We start from the raw sequence: 18,672 nt of genomic DNA, 5'->3' as shown, positions 1-18,672 counted from the left end.
ATAGAAAGCATTGCACAGAAACAAACTTCACGTTAGGTTCACAACACATGCAAGCGCATTCCAACATGCCCCAAAGCAGAATATGCAGAAATCACGGATCCAGGATAGATTATTTGGATGATTCGAACTATTTTCCAGTGACTTTAGACTAAGTTCGGTTGTATATGAATGTCAATGCAGATCATTTGATATTTCATCTGCTCCTCGAAGTTTTCCCATTCACTCTCGTCTTGCTTAACGTTAGTGAATATTTTCAGTATTTTCCTATCGACGAAAAAAAATGAATAGGATAAATTCAGGAACACGGGGCCATAGGCGTAAAGTGACTGAAAATATCTGGGGGGGGGGAACACTGACCGGATACATGCCTGGAACTGGGGTTTGCAGGGAAAGGGGACATTTGGCCGGCCAGCAATCTAGCGAAAAAAATTTAGGCTCAGGGAAAAATAAATACCATCATAAAATGGTCAACTTCCACAGTGGAGGTGACGGCAAAATAACGCCCCCCCCCCCCCCGACAAAAATGACCCGACTCATAATTGCTGCTCTACAAGAACATTACACGCTATACGACGCATTCGATGTCTCATAATAGGACGTAACATGTTGGAATGACAAACATAGTTCACATTAGTGGATTGATCCGTTACAGCCTGACAAAAACACGAAAAACAAATGGACAGAAATTTTGAAATGAAATTACGAAACATTTTGATACTTGAAATGTACGAGGGGGGGGGGATCAAGTATTTAAGTAAGATAATTTTCTTACTTGACTTTGGCCCAGATCTCTTTATCCGATAGCCTTAGAGATAGCGATTATCACTCGCAATGTGTAAATACGCGTATTGTTTTTCGACACATTTCGTGTCGAATGAATAATAACAACGCTAATTCGTTATCTTCTCACTGAAATGACGTATGAGGGAAACGTTATTTTTTTCTTTCTAATGGAGGAGGGGTTGGGTGATACTTTCGACTACACGTGTAAAAACTCAATACTACATTCCTAGGTTTTAATGGTAAAAAAAGCAGATGCAGAAAACATGCACACAGAATCGATTTTATACATGTATACGTTCCAAATCATTGGTGGTCCGCTGGTCCAAGACAGATGGCAGCATGAACACGAAACAAGTGTAACTCGACAGCATAAATACGTTAGGGCCACACATACACTCAGAACACACATCATGACATGTACCGATTCGTTAGAAATTCCGTAGAGCAATGTTTACGAGTTGCATGTACGGTTAAGTAGTAATAGTAGTAGCCTGCCGCTGCGGTGGTCGAATGGTCATAGTGACGGATTCGCATCGCGAAGATCCGGGTTCGAACCCCACCGTTTCCGCAGTAGTGGTCGGCTGAAGTTGGTTTCCTGTGGTTCTCAATTTCGATGCGCAAATGCGAGCCGATCTCGCCACAGAGAGCAACAGACCTGCAACGATACAATTATTCAATCATTACACTTCACTCATAGTTAGAAAAAACTGGTGGCAGATGGCAGCATTGCACGTAACAAGCATTACACAGAAGCAAATTTCACGTTAGGTTCCATTACACGTACATTCAAACATGTACCAGTTCGTTTAGGGTTCCGCGGAGGAATATGGAACGAGGTACATGTGTACGGTGTAGTAGTAGCTTTGGGCACCAGGCCCACTTGCTCCCGCCCCCCCCCCCCTTTGTGCTGCTCTTATTGTGGCCCTGATACCATCTATCTCCTGAAAACGAAACTGTCAATGGAAAAGTCTGTTATTTGTCGGGATGAGATTTCGTGGAAGGGGGATTTGTGCCTTGAAATTGTGGAACCACGGAAAAAGCAGAAGCATTTCACAGCTATTTGAAAAGATTCAAGATGGTTCAATTTTTTTAAAATTAATTCAATTTAATTTTAGAAGAAAGAAAAATTTGTTTTTCCCAATATTTTTTCCGGAAATTTTTCCACATAAAAATAGAAACTTGGAGACTACAGTATTGTATATGGTCTTTCTTTTTGTTTTTTTTTCCGTAGAGGTGTCCATTCCCATTTTCACGGCTGCCTGCCTGTGGCCTACTGTGACATTCCATTGAAAGAGAAGATGGCTCACGTCGTGGGTAAGTTGACGAGTATAAACCTTTTTTCATCATGCTCGATATAATGAATACCTAAAGGCGCACCTAGAAAACGCAAATAATAGTCATTTATACGCTTCTGTTGAAAAAATTAAGCACCACAGGACCCGTTCCTCACAAGTTCAGACCCTGAAAATTTTATAAATTTTCCTCTCCACAAGACATTTTTTGAGGAATTGTTACAGAGCATTGTTATATGAAAATTATATGTAGGCCTAAATGCATTCAAAACAGATTCTGTATGCTGAAGTGTTTGCTTATTTTACGGTTCGTCACGCATGTTAAATTTTATTTTGTCAGAGTTAAATTTTATTGCAAAAACATCATTCTAGAATTCAACTAAATGCGAAAATAAATATGGTGAATAATTTTTAGGCCCTGGGCATGTGTCCCACACTGGTCTGCAAGGCCGCGACTAAGAAACGAAAATTCGCTCTGTTGCACGGGGCCATTATCTATTTTAGCACCCCACTCCTTAACCGTTTGCGAAAAAAGAGCAAACTCGATGCCCTTCTTGGTCCAGCTCCCGAGGCGCACCAGTTCACCCTGCCCTTCCCTAGTGGCGGCCCGACTGTGGTCTGCACCTCTTTTTACCGAATTCAAACTGAAAACAAAGAGCTGTTCACGGAATTGTATTTTTTTATTTTTTCATTTCAAAAATCTAGTTTATTCATTTTCACACATACAGAAAGATTTAGAATTAATTAATGTAAAACATATTCACCATCCAGAAGGGCTATGACAGCCTGTACAGATGATTGAAAGTTTGCGTGATGAAACTGTGATATCAACTTTCATATTTGCGCCACGTGATGATTTTCGAATGATTTTGCAGGAGCGAAATCGGAAGAAATTGCCATGATGAATGGTTTAACCGTGAATATACACTTGATGTTGGTGAGTATGAATGACACTCATTATTTCCAATTTTTTTGGACATGAATATACCTCTCTGATTACTCGCAAAACTTTTAGTTTCATCTTCGCTAATATCGACAGGAAAAATACAAAGATCTCGTGATATTATAGTAATTTTGTATTGAATTTCGTAATGTGAAAAATGATGTTCCTAATTTGTCTTATGCTTTATTTAAAGACCTCATTTTACAAGCCGAACGGAAACCGTCACAAGATCCTGATGATGGAGCATGGCTTTCCCTCCGATCTCGTGAGTTGCGATTTCCGATTTGTCACAATTCATGTTTAATTTTTTCCTCCTAGCCTTTAAGGTCCCTGCGAAGCTTGTTTTTCACACATTATTTTTCTTACTTTCTCTGGTGTTCAGAGATGTTTTTGTTCAGAATGTGTGTGGCAATCTACTTTTATAAATTAGCAGTGAGTGTGATAAATGAATGTATTTTTGGAATGTTGTGCGGACAGCCAATTGCGGTCCTCAGATCTTAAATACCAGTTCTGTTTCATGGGTTCCATTCTAACTACCCAGCCAGCCACCCCTTCATGTATTAGCATCTTAACCATGGAGTTATCGAATCGAGAGCACCGGTGCTCTTATTATAAGAGGGGCACCAATGTATGAATATATAAATCACGACCGGCATTCATGAGCGCTTGGAGTTCAATTCGAATAACGAGCAAGGCCTGGCTAGTATGAAATCATTCGCATTAGTACTTTGAAGAGCACCACGGTGCTCACAAGTTGTCTTCAGCACGCACTTTCGCACTAGACGAGGCTGGACAAATCCCAGGCGTCAGGTCACCATGGCTACTAAAAGAATTGGTATTGGAGCCTAAAATTTTCTTTGTGTAGTTGCTAAATTAAAGGCTGAGAGCAGCACAAAATGTTTGAAATTTATAGCAGCATATCTGCCAACGTGAAAGATTGTTACTATGCCCTGAAAAAGTCATAAGAAACATTATTTTGGACCTTTTTCTTTGGGTAAAAACTTTTTTCGTGCCTAAAACCTTTTTTCTGGTGCCACGATCCTTTTACGATTTGTCCAGCCCTGGACCAGATTCTGCTGCAGAAATATCTACACATGTCTTCTTCATTATTTTCCCCATTTTTCACCATTGTCTTCTCCATTCTTTATGTTGATGCGAAGAAAGAAAAGGAGAGATGAAAGGGAGGAGATTAAAACGGAGCGCTTTTCACCAGCTGAGGATGAAAAGGCGCTGTTTTGACCGGAAGATGAATCGGGAAAGGATGAGACAGCACTGTTTTACTTTACCGTAAATGCACCTCCAACACATTCCTCTGCGGAATTTCTAACGGATCGGTACGTGTCGGAATTTGTGTCCTAAGTGTATGTGTGGCTGATAACGTATTTATGTTGTGAGAGTTGCGCTTGTTTCGTGTTCTTGCTGCTGTAGTCGTCTGTGTGCCATATTTTGACGTGAAGATGGTTAAATGTTTGAATTTTTATGTTGTATAAGTATCGCTGTTTCGACTGGAGTACCTAGTCGTAGAATTTCAATGAGCATTCATGAGTTGAATATTTACAGTATTTATTTACCACTTCGTGTGAAAGGCCTTGCAGGGCCACAACTAGATGCTTGGTCAGCCGGGGCAAGTACGCAGTTTGGCGTCTCCTCGTAATGTCGAAGGAGAGGTTAAAGAGTCAAATTTGCGCCCCCTCTAGTCCGGGACACCAGACCCGCCTGCACCCCCCTAGTTGCGGCCCTGTAATAATCAATAATAAATTTATCGATTGCATTAATAAAGAATAAGTTGTAGTTTCTTTTTGATTCAAATGACCACAATCCGAATGAACCTTTTTGCGAGACAATTTACCATTAATGAAAACGTCGTACATCAATTTTTTTCCGAAAATTATTTTTCTACAGTTTTAGATCGAGAAAACATCATATCTTTCGCGCAGGTTACAGCTTTTGAAAAAAAAAATTCAGCAACGATCTGCTCTGCATAGAGAAAAAAGTGAACCCCCTCCCCCCCTTCTGTGTATTATTCAATGGGACGCCCCATTCCTTTTTTTTTCTTTTGCTCTTCCTGTTAAGTTGGGGATTTTTGATGTACGAGGTTTTCATTATAAGGTGACGATAGACTTTCTTTCGCAAAACTTTGTATTAATTGGTTTATTAACTACTGGTTTATTACTACTTATTCATTGTGTCTGACGATTTGTCTTTTCTTTTGGTCCGTGGTATTAGTATGCAGTTGAAAGCCAAGTCCGACTGAGGGGCTACGACCCTGATGAAAGCATCATATTTGTAAGACCCAGAGAAGTAAGTCTATTATATATTTTTTACATCATTTACACCTTTAAATTCAAAAATATGACGACAAGCCATCAGCTTACGTGGGATTCATCCCCCCCGAAGAGTTTTTTATTTGCTTTTTACGGCAAAAAAATAAAAATTAATGTAAATAAATAAATAAATGCAAAAAACCACTCTAATATCGCCCATCTTGAGTTTAAAAAGTACATGTTCAATCGCGTTCGTGACGCCCCTCTTCTCTCGAGACCTTCGCATGGCTGGGGATACGCCCCCCCCCCCCAGCGTCAAACGTAGAGCCTAATGATCTAATATACTGTATATGCGTATATATGAACTGGCATCATCATCATCATCATCCTGCTCCCCCAGCAATCATCATCTGACCCCCTCCCAGAGTTTCACGTCCATATCAGACTATAGGCCTTCGGACCGGGTGGGGCCCATAGGTTAAGACAGCACCGTTCTTTTGTGGCCAAATAATAATTGGGTTTTATTTTGAAAGTATTCAATATGAGTAATTTATTTTTCTCCTTTATAATATTCTTCCGTTGTCAGTCCATCCTCTTCTCTTGTTTAGGATGTGGTTCCATTATGACAGATGGCAGCACTATATGTGTGATAAATTTTTGATTACGCGCTAATTTCAAAAGTGGTCATTCGAGTATTACGTCGCCATCGATGGAGGGGGGTTTCCGATTTGCCGAGGGGGGGGGGGGGAATTGGATGATGCTTACGTCATCAACAACCCTTTATAAAAATATGAAATATACTTAATGGCATCTTATGAGGAAAACATTTCCCTAGTTTGTGGGCACCGGAACCAACATTCCCCCTATATAAGTCCTCTATAGAGCCAGTTTAGTGATCTCTAAATATTTCGCGGATCTAAGTGATCTGGAAATGTGTCTGTTGCGTTCGGCCCGCTTAAATGCTCTGGAACTGTGCCACGCATCACTCAAGTAATCCGTAATTATGTCGCAGATCACTTAAGTAATATATGGGAATGTGCCCGGGCCTACTTAAGTGATCAGAAAATGTGCCCCGGACCTACTTAAGTTTATTTATTTATTTATTCAATATTGATTGGCCGAGGCCTATACAAGAGGATGCGGATTTTATATATGGCGAAAGTGATGATTGATGGTACGAGAGAATTCGGAAATCGTGGTGCAATCTACAATACTTGATGGTACGTTGTTCCAGTCGATAATAGTTCTTGGGAAAAGCAAAATTTGTGACAATCTGAAAAGGCAAATATGGGCTGTAATTTTTGGGAATGATTGAGTCTAACAAAGAAATGTGCAGGTTTGATTAGAATATTGGAAGTATCAATATATTAAAAAACCCATGGAGGATTTTGTAAAGAAAAGTTGAACGAGAAATAATTCGAAGAGAGGAGAGCTGTTGGATATTGAGTTCCGTTATGGAGACAGATGAAGACCAACTGTTAAAAATGAAACGAGTGGACTTATTTTGGATAGATTCTAATTTGTCTATGTTGGTTTGGTTGTGGGGGATCCCAGACTTCGCAGGCATAAGAGAGAGCAGGGAGTATTTGTACGTCTGGTAGCACAAGTGACGGACATGACGGGTGGAGTATTTTAGATTACGGTGAAGGAAAAAAGTTTTTAGAGACATTAAAGATATAATCAACGTGAAGGTTCCAGCGGAGATCGGAAGAGATTATAATGCCCAGGTATTTATAATGGGAAACCTCAGAGATCAAAGAGTCGTTTATAGAATAGGGGAAGTCGTGGGGGATTCTTTTACGAGTAACTTTCATAAAAACAGTTTTTCAGAAATTGAGGGGTAATTCCCAGGTTGAGCACCATTTGGAAATAATATTAAGGTTGTGTTGGAGAAATTCTTGGTCGGAAAAATTGGACACTGTTTCATAGATGACACAGTCATCAGTGAAGAGTCTGATGCGGCAGTTTATGGAGTCGGGTAGATCATTTATGTAAATTAGAAATAATAATGGCGAGAGGACCGAGCCCTGGGGTGTGCCAGATTTGACATGAAGAAAAGAAGAGTTCTGGCTCTTGTACGAGACAAACTTACTACGGTTAATAAGGAAGGCCTCCACCCATTTCAGCAGTTGAGCATTTAGACCAAGGTTTGAAAGTTTTAGTAGAAGTTTATTATGGGGCACCCTGTCAAATGCTTTGGAAAAATCTAGGAAAACGATATCGGATTGGAAGTTTTTGTCAATGGAGTCTGTTAAGTCATATATGAAAAGTGTTAATTGGGTAGATACAGATAACGATGATCGAAATCCATGTTGGTTAGGGAAGAAAAGGTTAATCGAATCGAGGTGGGTACGGATATTCTTGGCAATTAAGTGTTCAAAGAGCTTGCAGCAAGAGGAGGTGATTGCGATTGGTCTAAAATTTAGAGGGTGGGACAGTGAACCAGATTTATGGATGGGAATTATCTTATTAATTTTCCAGTCATTGGGTAGATTAGTAGTATTCAGTGAGACGTTGAAGATAATGAGATAGTAGTCGCAAATTTTTCAACGGCGCAGGATTTTAGGATATGATTGGGATCCCATCGGGGCCTGTGATCAGAAAATGTGCCACGGGCGGCTTAAATGCTCTGGAATTGTGTCATGGTCACTTAAGTGATCTATAAATGTGCTGCTTAGTTCATTTTTACAAAATTACGTTTGGTGGCCAAGCCACATCAGATAACCCCCCCAGGCCACATTTGGTCGGCAGGTGAAGGGTTTATCATATATGGCTTTGAGGGTAGGCCGCAATGAATTTCTTGAAAAGACGTTGAGTTATTAGCCTTCAAATAGCATTAACATTAAAAGAAATTGGTTATAATAACATATAATAAAGGTATTTTCTCCTTTCGAAATTTTAATTTTTTAAAAGTACTTTTTGCATTAAAAAATAAATTTGTGATCGTCTGGGGGGGGGGGGGAAGCACGAGTTCTCCCTATGCCTCCCTTGTGTGTTAGGAGGTAGGGGCAGAGCTGACGAAATTTTTCTGACAAGGAGGGAGGGGGGTCAAAAATGGCTAAAAAATTTTCTGACGTAATACTTGAACGGCCCCAAACCAGTAAATTTCCGCTATAAAAATTTTCCATAGATTTCTTTAGTTCTGTCAGGCCGTAGAGAGAGGGGGGGGGGGGAGAGAACAGATTGCGTCCGCGCGCCCTTCCCCAAATTGTAGAAAATGATTGGCACAGGGGAAAGAGGACTTATTACATTTACCATTAAAATATAGGTACGTGCAATATTCCTAAACGCTAACTTTTGTCTTTTGGTTTGGATTCATTTGTAGGGCGAAGATCTGCTCAATCCGAGAGACATCATCTCCACCATCGAGAAGGAAGGCAATAATATCAGCCTGATTTTCCTCGAAGGCGTGCATTACTACACGGGTCAGTTGCTGGACATGAAGACCATTACGGATATCGGACATAAACACGTAAGACAGTGGTTTCTTAACGCTTTTATTCCCGTCACCCCCTCCCCCTGGCGGCTATATTTTCTTGTTACCGTCTCTCACTTTTTTAATGACCCCCCCCCCCCATTCTTCTAATATCCAAGAGTGAGAACTTTTCTATACATAAAATTGATTGGTAGATAGATCTACAGTATATTTTGTGATAATAATTCTTAAGCAGGTCGCATTGGACTCTCTAGCTGGATTTTTCGTACCGTTATCGAAATTTTTAATTTTTCGGATATCAGAAAGAGCTGCGCATAATGTACGAGTACGTACAATGTTTTTTTTTAAAATGATAAATGAAAAACTTTAATAAAATGTCAATGTTTTCACAGGGTTGCATGGTAGGTTTCGATCTTGCGCATGCGGCTGGCAACGTGAAACTTCGGTTACACGAATGGAACGTAGACTTCGGTCTGTGGTGTACGTATAAGGTGAGATGATTGAAGAAGCCATTTCAAAATTTATAATTGATTTGTAATTCCGGTAAATTCAAGCAAGTATTGATTTGAGGAATTTGAAAAAAGAAATGAAAATATAGGGTGTCCACAAAGGACTCCTTGATTTTAAAATGAAACAACTCGGGAACGGTGATCGATACAAGAATAAAACAAACGGTATGTTTATATTCTGAAAGCCGTAAAAATCTGATACAGAAGTTTCAAAATTACTTCCATATATTGCCGACGGGGGAAGGGGCGAGCGCTGTGGGCAGTTATCGCAGTTTAGAGTCCGAGAAATAGGCTATATACTGTCCTTCACAAGCAGTCGTTGTAATCACATCAAAATAGATTCAAAAATGTGAAACCTTTAGCCGCACAAAGAGGGCGCAAACGAAGAATGAAATTTTCAGTCACTCTGTAGTGCCTCCACGGAAATGAACGCACATGCCTCCCAGATGAAAGCTTGAAGCTCACCCAGTGTTACAGGATTGTTCCGGAAAACAGTATTCTTCAATTTGTCTCAGTGAATCATGGGTGGAGATGCCCCCCCCCCCCCCCAGCGTCGTATATATGAATTGACATCATCATCATCGTGCCCCTCCCAGCAATAATGATCGTGCCCCCCCCCAGACTTCCAAGTCTATCTCCGCCTATGCAGTGTGTAGTCCCAGGGGTGAGTATGGAGGCCAATCCCCCCCCCCCATGCCTGTTCCAGTAAATGTGGAATAGTTAATAGCACGATATGACTTTATCCTCGAAGCGTTCCTCAAGAAAGGCAAGAACTGTTAAAACTGTTGTGGTACTGCGTTGTTGGGGCCCCCATCTTGCACGAACCATGAACTGCCTATTCGATCCTCCAACCCAAGCGACAAACTGTTCCACAACTGCGACGTACCGTTCAGTAGTGATCGTTTGCCGCACTGCAGAGAGTGATTGAAAATTTTCATCCTTCGTTTGCGCCTTCTCTGTGCTGCGAAAGGTGCACATTTTTTTAATCTATTGTGATGTGATTGCGACGAATGCTTGTGAAGAACAGTTTATAGCCAATTTCTCGGACTTCAAATTGTGATTACAGCATACAGTGCCCCTCCCTGTCGGCAATATTTGTAACTAATTTTGAAACTTCTGTATCAGAATTTTTACGGCGTTCGGAATGAACATAATGCTTGTTTTATTCTTCTATCGATCACCGTTCTCGAGTTATTTCATTTTAAAATAGGAGAGTCCTTTTTGTGACACCCTGTATAAATTACTGTACTCGTACAATACACTCTTCCCTAACATTCCTTAGTACATGAATTGTGGTGCCGGCAGCTTGTCTGGAGTCTTTGTGCACAGCAAGTTCACGGAGAATGGAATGTCGAACACTTACCCGATGCTCAGAGGATGGTGGGGAGTGGATCCCATGAAGAAATTCGACATGGAAAGAGGTAATTATTCAGTTTCAATGTGGGGGGGGGGGAGGAAGAGACGAATTTCTTTGTGCTGTTTTTGCCGTTAAATATTCATTTTTTTCTGTTTTGCAGAGTTCATTCCAGCTTCTGGAGCAGACAGGTTCAAGATAAGCAATCCTTCTCCGTTTCTTGCTGTAATGGTCTTGGCCAATCTCGACGTGAGTGTTCACGGCTCCTTCTTATTTTTCTGCAAAATACCGATTCAATTCAATGCAGTTTTGAACGAGAAAATACACGTCTTGCTATTTTTTCTCTCTCCTCCGAATTAGGTTTTCAATGAAGCTGGGATGGATGCGTTGCTTAGGAAGCAGAGGAGACTGACGGGCTACTTGGAGCACCTCCTGAAGAAGACCTTCTCGGCGAAGACGGACAAGGCTGGCAGGGAAATCCCTCACCTGTCGATCATTACTCCTGCCAATCCCAGTGACCGCGGATGTCAGCTTAGCCTTAAAAGTTCAATTCCACTCGCCACCATAGAAGACGAATTGAAAAAAAGGGGCGTCGTGGTAAGTTTACTTTCATTTTTTATCAAATCAATTTGAAAAACAAAATCTCGACTAAGGTATGTTTTGGCACGACGTGCTTTTTTTTACAGAAAACCAACTTCAGCCGATCACCATTGTGGAGAAAGTGGGATTCGAACCCGGGCTCTCCCGATGTGAGTCCGTCACTATGACCCTCCACCACCACAGTGGCTCTATTTTTATGCTGTAAGCATGACGACAACCTCGAAAAGAAAGATAAATCATCCTTTCTCTCCCCGTCATCAGGCTTTGAACAGAAGCTGGCTCCGCCCATTGACAGTTGATTGACAGGACGGGGGGTGGGGGAAAGCACGTTATCGGGAGAAGAAAACTTGCAATGGTATCTGGACTCGAGGTTACTAATATGAGAGAGTTTTAAGAAACCGATATATCTCGGGATTGCCGATACGAGAGGTTTTAAAAAAAAACGATTGCCGCTGGAAGGGTTAAGCAACCCTCTTGCCATCAACATCTCTGGAATTGCGGGAAACCATGAAGAAGACGAGAGCTTAATTAATTATTTAACTTATAGTAACTTGACAAGGAAACCAGTTTTTTTGAGATTTGTCGCCGATACTTCAAATAAATTCGTCCAAATTTGTTGCCAAAAGCCTGTACGTAATGGGGATCAAACGATATTTCTTGCACTTATACTTTATGGTATTTTCGTCTTATAAATTCTAACTGGATTTTCTATTGCAGTGTGACATCAGATTGCCATCTGTGATCCGAGTGACACCCGTTCCTCTGTACAACAAGTTCACGGATGTCTATCATTTTGTTCGAGTGTTGAAAGAAATTTTCGATTCTGCTGTTTACGACAATAGATATGGTTTGTTCTTATTACATTAATTATTAATGTTATGGACTAATAGCAGAGTCCTTCTCAAAAAATTAGAACACCCCCAGAAATTTACGAGAGCAGTTCACGAAAAGCTCAAGCTAGAAAGCCCAAAGTAAGGTTACGGTTGTATAATTTGTGTTTTCATCTTCTAAGAGGTTCTTTTTGAGTATCGATAGCATAAAAATTTTCATACAGTGGATTGAATGTTTCTTAAAGTGTCAAATTGCTTTTTCGTCTTTATTTCAAAAAATTAGAACATGTGACTTGAAACACGGATTATGAATATTGTGACTTGTGTGAAACGGGAATGAAAACGGATACATGATTATATATTGATACAAATTTACGTCAACTTGATCGAATTCGTGTTTTATGTCTTTCTTCGTTATTCGTGTAAACCCAGAATCGTTCAATCTTCGCAATACGGGTAGAAAAACGGGACATTTCTGCAAACGCAATTGGTATGATGAAACACATGGTGATATCGTACAAATACGTTGTACTGTGGCCATCTTTGGCCTTGACCATGGATTTTATTTATCAAGAAGACCTTGAATTTATGACTCCAGCGCAGATCTGGATCGGACTTCAACCATGAATCCAATCGCCACTATTTTAGAGCCGAGAGCAGCTGGTTTGCAATTGATTAGTACGACTTCACAATCTCTTGGTAGGATTAGCATTAGGTGCATACAATCATCAGATATCACGAAACCACCAAAGTATCGATGATGTCTGATGGACTTGATCAGTTCTTGATTTGATCTGCATTTTCCATTTTCAAACAAAGTCTTCAGCTGCTGGAGCCAAAAAATATAGATAATGAATCAGAAGGGGTATTTCTCTTTATGGAAGTGAACATTAGGCTCTCTACCTTTTGATTCTAGAAGATGAAGGTTTGTATGGAGATGGAAATCTTATTTGGCATCAAGGACTATGTCTTAGAAGCTATATCGATGTTGCAGTAAACTCACATAGCATAATGTTGATAGCAAATGAGACTTCCTTCTCCATATAAGTTTTCAACTTCGAAAACCAAAAAGTAGAAAGTCTAATGTACACCTCCATCCAGAGAAGTTTTCGTATTCATTGGTCTATTTCTTTTGTTCCAGCTGCTGAAAACTTCATTTGAAGATAGAAAACGCAGACTGGATCAATAATTCGGCAATACCCATCTGACATTATTGATACTTCGGGGGTTTCGTGATATCTGATGATTGTACCTGATTCTGATCCTACCAAGGGATTGTGGAGTAGTGCTAAAAAAAAGCTAATCGATTGCAAACAAGCTGCCATTGGCTTTAAAATAGCGGCGATGGGATTTAAGGTTTAGGTCCGATTCAGATCTGAACTAGAGACTCATCAATTCAATGTCTTGATGGATAAAATCCATGGTCAAGGCCAAAGATGGCCACAGTACAATGTATTCGTACGATATCGGCACGTGTTTCCTCATACTGTCCTACCAGTTTGGAGAAATGTCCCCTTTTTCTACTCGTATTGCGAAGATTCAACAATTCTGGGTTTACACGCATAACGAGGAAAGACATAAGACGCGAATTTGATCAAGTAAATTTGCATCGAGATATTCATGTAATCGTCCGTTTCATGTCACATTTTCTAGTAGTAAATATTTTTAAAACAACTTTCGAGATGTCCAAATTTTTTGAAACAAAGAGGAAAAAGTAATTTGATGCTTTAAGAAACATTTAGTCTACTGTATCCAAATTTTTATGCCACCGATACTCAAGAAGAACCTCTTAGAAGATGAAAATACAAATTTTACAACCGTACCCTTAATTTGGGCTTTTCAGTTTGAGCATTTCATGAACTGCTCTCGTAAATTTCCGGGGTGTTCTAATTTTTTTGAAAAGGACGTATATATATATATATAAATGGACTAATTTTGACAGAAACTTAAGTAACTGTTTTCTAAAGCAATTAAAAATTAATTGTAATCGATATTTCATTTTTCCTTTTTCAGATTGAATGATTGTGCCAACTCCTATAGGAATCATGTGGACTGTCACCGAGGAAACTTGTAGATACATTCGTGGACGAACATTTTGTGTGTATAGATACATGTACAGCTGAAAAGTTTCTTGTATTTTCCTGCGTATAATCCGTAGTATAATTGTAGGTGAATGAAATTCGTATTTATGGATTATACGACAGAAAATGTTTTACTTCATTTGACGTGAATTTTTCGTAACCACGTTGGTTTACGATAAGATGTTATTTAACCCTCTCACTATCAATTTTTTAAATGTTTTTTTCTATTTTTTGAGAAAAAAAAAAAAAATTGGTGTTTTTAACAAATCTACTAGAAAATACTAATATCGATAATATGCTGGTGGAACAAAAAAAATCATGGGGGAAATCAGAGGGGGGGGCCCTATGTCCCTCATTAGTGTTTTTTAGTGGGGTGGGACACGTGTGTCGTAGTGGTATTGGAGTAATAACAATGGTTAAAATGCAATTAATAACCAGGTTATTTTTATTCAAATCAGTTTTGCGAAAGACATTAATAAAATAAAAAAATGCCCACAGGAAATAGCTCGCAGTATGTCCTAGTGGTAGCGAAAGGGTTAAAGGCCGCTAATACGCGTTCGTGTTTGCAGGCACACCTGTCGGGTAAACATGGACGTGTTTAACGGTCTTTAGTGATGGGACGATTCCCTGACTTAAGGAAATTTCCTGGAATTTCAGTTGTCGTGCCGCATCACATTTTAAGGGGAAAAAAAGAAACTGTTAAATTTCTTTCACCACTGTACATTATTATCAGATTTATGGATATATTTTTAATAATAACATAATGATTATGATATAAATAATGACTATGATATAAATAATGACTATGATATAATAATACATAATGATTATGATATAAATAATGACTATGATATAATAATACATAATGATTAATCTGCGTGGAAGAACATGTTGGCAACAAAAACCGCTCTTGTTAATAATAAAATTCTGAATTTTATGGAATTCGGGAAAGATAAGTGTGCATTTCTTCAAATGTTTCAATCAATGGTTTTTCTTGCAGCGGTTATTATTCACAAGCGACATCTTATAAATCTGGCTTTACTTTTCCGACACAAACCGATGTAAAAACTTTTCTCGTACAGGATATCAAATCCCCGGAAAGTTCTATTTTTGTCGTTGACTCGTGATTTTTATCGGAATCTTAATCAAAAAATCCTATCTAAAACAAAAATTTTTTTTCTTTCAGAAAGCCATATAGGACCAATAAATAAATAAAATAAATAACTGAATACTGTAATGTGTGTCATTGGAGGTGGGTATGAAAATGAGCATTAGTTTTTTTCTATTGGTTATAGTTTACACAGGATATCCACTCTTATCGTTGTCGAATGATTATTTCCTGAACCGGCGATTTCTGAGAGATCTTTCAATTAGAAAAAATGTTACAACAAACGATGTATTAAATGCCGTTCAAATTAAAAAAATTATTAATGAAAAAGTTACAAAATTTAAATTTTTATATGTTCATTCTGCTCCCTAACTTCCAATTAGAAAGTTTTTGCCCTGTTCCTTCTGAGGGCAACAAAAAAAATTGACTCTTCTAAGTGCAATATTCGGTGAAATATTTGAATTAAAAATTCATCGCCAGGAAAATTCACCGCTAGGAAAATTCATCGACATCAGTTCGACGTGAACGAGTGAATGAATGAATAAGTGAAACCAGCCTGTCACTAGAGCTAGCTTACTCTGGCTCATTCACTCACTCACTCGCAAGGTCACTCAGTCAATCACTAGGTAGCTCACTCTATCACTCACTCAGTTCCTAGGTCATTCATTACATCACTTTCTAGGTTGCTCATTATATCACTCACTCACATGCTCACCAGATCACTAACTCAATGTCGCTCACCCTCTCAGTAGGTCCGTCACTCACTTGGTCTCTAGGTCACTCATTTACTCCCTAGGCCACTTTAAGGCCAGTAGAGGCCCAGGCACTGTCCCTAGTGGGATGTAAAGGCCACTCGCTTTGTCATTAATTCACTAGGTCACTCATTCTATCATCAACTCATTCTGTTATACACTGAATTACCTGGTCACTCACTCACTAACTAGTCACTCACCCTCACACTTGTTTACTCACTAACTAGTCACTCACTCTCACACTTGTTTACTCACTAACTAGTCACTCACCCTCACACTTGTTTACTCACTAACTAGTCACTCACCCTCACACTTGTTTACTCACTAAATAGTCACTCACTCTCACACTTGTTTACTCACTAACTAGTCACTCACCCTCACACTTGTTTACTCACTAACTAGTCACTCACCCTCACACTTGTTTACTCACTAAATAGTCACTCACTCTCACTTGCCTACTCACCAACTAGGTCACTCACTCTCACTTGCCTACTCACCAACTAGGTCACTCACTCTCACTTGCCTACTCACCAACTAGGTCACTCACTCTCACTTGCCTACTCACCAACTAGGTCACTCACTCTGTTGCTCCCTGACTAGGTCGCTCATTTTATCACCAATTTACCAGATCACTCACTAACTAGGTCTCTCACTTTGTAACATGCACTAGGTCAACCATTCTGTCACTCTTTCTCTCACTAGATACCTTAGTCTATCACTGAACCGCTCATCGTAACACTCATTCACTAGGTCACCCACTCACTCACTAGGTCACTTACTCTATCTGTAGGTCACTCATTCTGTCACTCGCTCGTTAATACTAGAACGAACGGATGCAGCCATTTTGACAGAAATTTCGAAATTTTATTAATCTACTGATGAGCACCGTTGATTTTTTTCGACAAAATGAATTCATTGAGTGCACGATGCGTTCGACATCGAAAAACTGTCACACCCATGTGTATACAGTACTTTAAATTGCTAAGTAATTCGCAGCTATTCACGCTATTTTTCATTCCACCCTTCAATTCTCAAATTTCTGAACGGTATTATATTTCGAACATTATCAGTGGACTATCGAGTGAAAAATCAAGCGAAGAGGAGCGAGAGCTGAAAGAATTGCAAATCCATACTGATGTGTCAAAACATAACGAGATCCGGAAATTTCACCCTAAGACATTTCCCCTCCAGAAATTTCGCGCCTGCTATTTTGCTTGCCTTGACCGTATGAGGGTGAGTGACCAAGTGACTAGTAGAGTGACCATATAAGTGGGTGAGTGACCAAGTGACTAGTAGAGTGACCATATAAGTGGGTGAGTGACCATATGAGTGAGTGAATGACTGTATGAGTGACAAGTGAGTGTGCAATTGACTGTATGAGTGACAAGTGAGTGTGAAATTGACTGTATGAGTGACAAGTGAGTGTGCAATTGACTGTATGAGTGACAAGTGTGTGTGCGCGCAATTGACTGTATGAGTGGCAAGTGAGTGTGCAATTGACTGTATGAGCATGCGATTGAGTGCCGTATGAATTACCAAGTGAATGACCATGTGAATGACTGCATAGTTGTGTGCATGACCAAATGAGTGACATAACTCACATAATATTTAATTTTTTATACAAGGAACGAAATGTCGGGTGGGAAATATCCGGGGGTGAATGTCCAACTCACTTGGTCGCTCACTTGGTCACTCATACGGTCATTCAATTGATCATTCACATGGTCACTCTCTTGGTCTCTTATACCATCATTCATACGTTCACTCATACGGTCAGGGCAAGCGAAATGTCAGGGGGTAAATGTCTAACTTGATCACTCTCAGGGTCAATCACTTGCTCGCTCGTACGGTCGGGAGGAGGTGGGGGGGGGGGGGGGGACGAAATGTACCGGGTACGAAACGTGCTAGGATGGAAAAATGTCGGGGGAGGAGGACAAAGGTTCCTTAAACTCAACACAACTTTGGGGTTTATCATATTCCGAGTCAATTTGTCTCAAATTCCAAAAAAACGGTGAATGAAAAAGGATTCACCTCAAAAATATGACAAATGAATCGAATATAGCATGCAGTTTCAGAAAAATAAATTATGTTGAATTATTTCTACTGCTGTCAAAATGACCGCTTCCATCGTACTAGGAATGTAGTTCGAAATCCCCGTCGTTCTGGTGTTGACTAATATTTAAAGGTATTTCTATGTGTGGGAAACTGCAACCTGACTTACGCGGTTGCCGTCGGTCCCTCCTATCGCGTAACTTCAGGATATCGCAGTATATCGTGAAAGTGACGACTGTTACACCTTGGAACATTATTTTACAAACGTAAGTCAGTTTTTACCGTGAGAAATTTCACGAAATTCATTTTTAGTACCTGTATACTTGTATGAAACACACATCGGGTGATATTTAAATTACCTTTCTGTTCCACTATAACCATGAGATATGGATTTAAGAGCCGCGGCTAAAATATTCAAAGGTACACATTGGGTTTCGTACCTTGATACATGCAATGTTGTACCTTGAGACATGGTAAAATTATAAAGACAAAAAAATACAAATGTTAGTGGAAAAAATAATGTAGAATGAGTATATTAATAATGTGTATAATACAGGATGTTTGAATTAAAAATATCAAAATAATGACACGAATATGAAGTAGTAATTTCGCAAAAAATGCTCATCCGAACACAGCCAAATTTTCAGGATATCTTAATGAGACCATGG

The 18,672-nt window shown here is 39.6% G+C and overlaps 1 protein-coding gene across 4 annotated transcripts in view; it reads left to right on the top strand.

The window, feature by feature from the left end:
• LOC149083197 (kynureninase-like) overlaps positions 1-14,355 on the top strand; it is a 42,393-nt gene extending 28,038 nt beyond the window's left edge. For 3 of the 4 annotated variants that reach the window (XM_089236382.1, XM_089236380.1, XM_089236379.1), the window contains 11 exons: positions 2,015-2,097; positions 2,951-3,012; positions 3,212-3,283; positions 5,245-5,319; positions 8,608-8,754; positions 9,111-9,209; positions 10,510-10,648; positions 10,745-10,830; positions 10,942-11,178; positions 11,899-12,028; positions 14,025-14,353. In XM_089236382.1, coding sequence (XP_089092508.1) covers positions 2,015-2,097; positions 2,951-3,012; positions 3,212-3,283; positions 5,245-5,319; positions 8,608-8,754; positions 9,111-9,209; positions 10,510-10,648; positions 10,745-10,830; positions 10,942-11,178; positions 11,899-12,028; positions 14,025-14,029 — 1,135 coding nt within the window. In that variant the 3' untranslated portion in view covers positions 14,030-14,353. Of the gene's footprint in view, positions 1-2,014; positions 2,098-2,950; positions 3,013-3,211; positions 3,284-5,244; positions 5,320-8,607; positions 8,755-9,110; positions 9,210-10,509; positions 10,649-10,744; positions 10,831-10,941; positions 11,179-11,898; positions 12,029-14,024 lie in introns of all 4 variants that reach the window. The other variant, XM_089236381.1, reaches the window with a different exon arrangement.
• Positions 14,356-18,672: the final 4,317 nt, after the last annotated feature.

This window comes from Pholcus phalangioides, unplaced genomic scaffold (assembly GCF_987345545.1).
Source record: "Pholcus phalangioides strain wild (caught in Gottingen) unplaced genomic scaffold, Ppha-v1.0 ptg000009l_1, whole genome shotgun sequence".
Taxonomy (NCBI): Eukaryota; Metazoa; Arthropoda; class Arachnida; order Araneae; family Pholcidae; genus Pholcus; species Pholcus phalangioides.
This window is presented reverse-complemented; position numbering and strand designations above follow the sequence as displayed.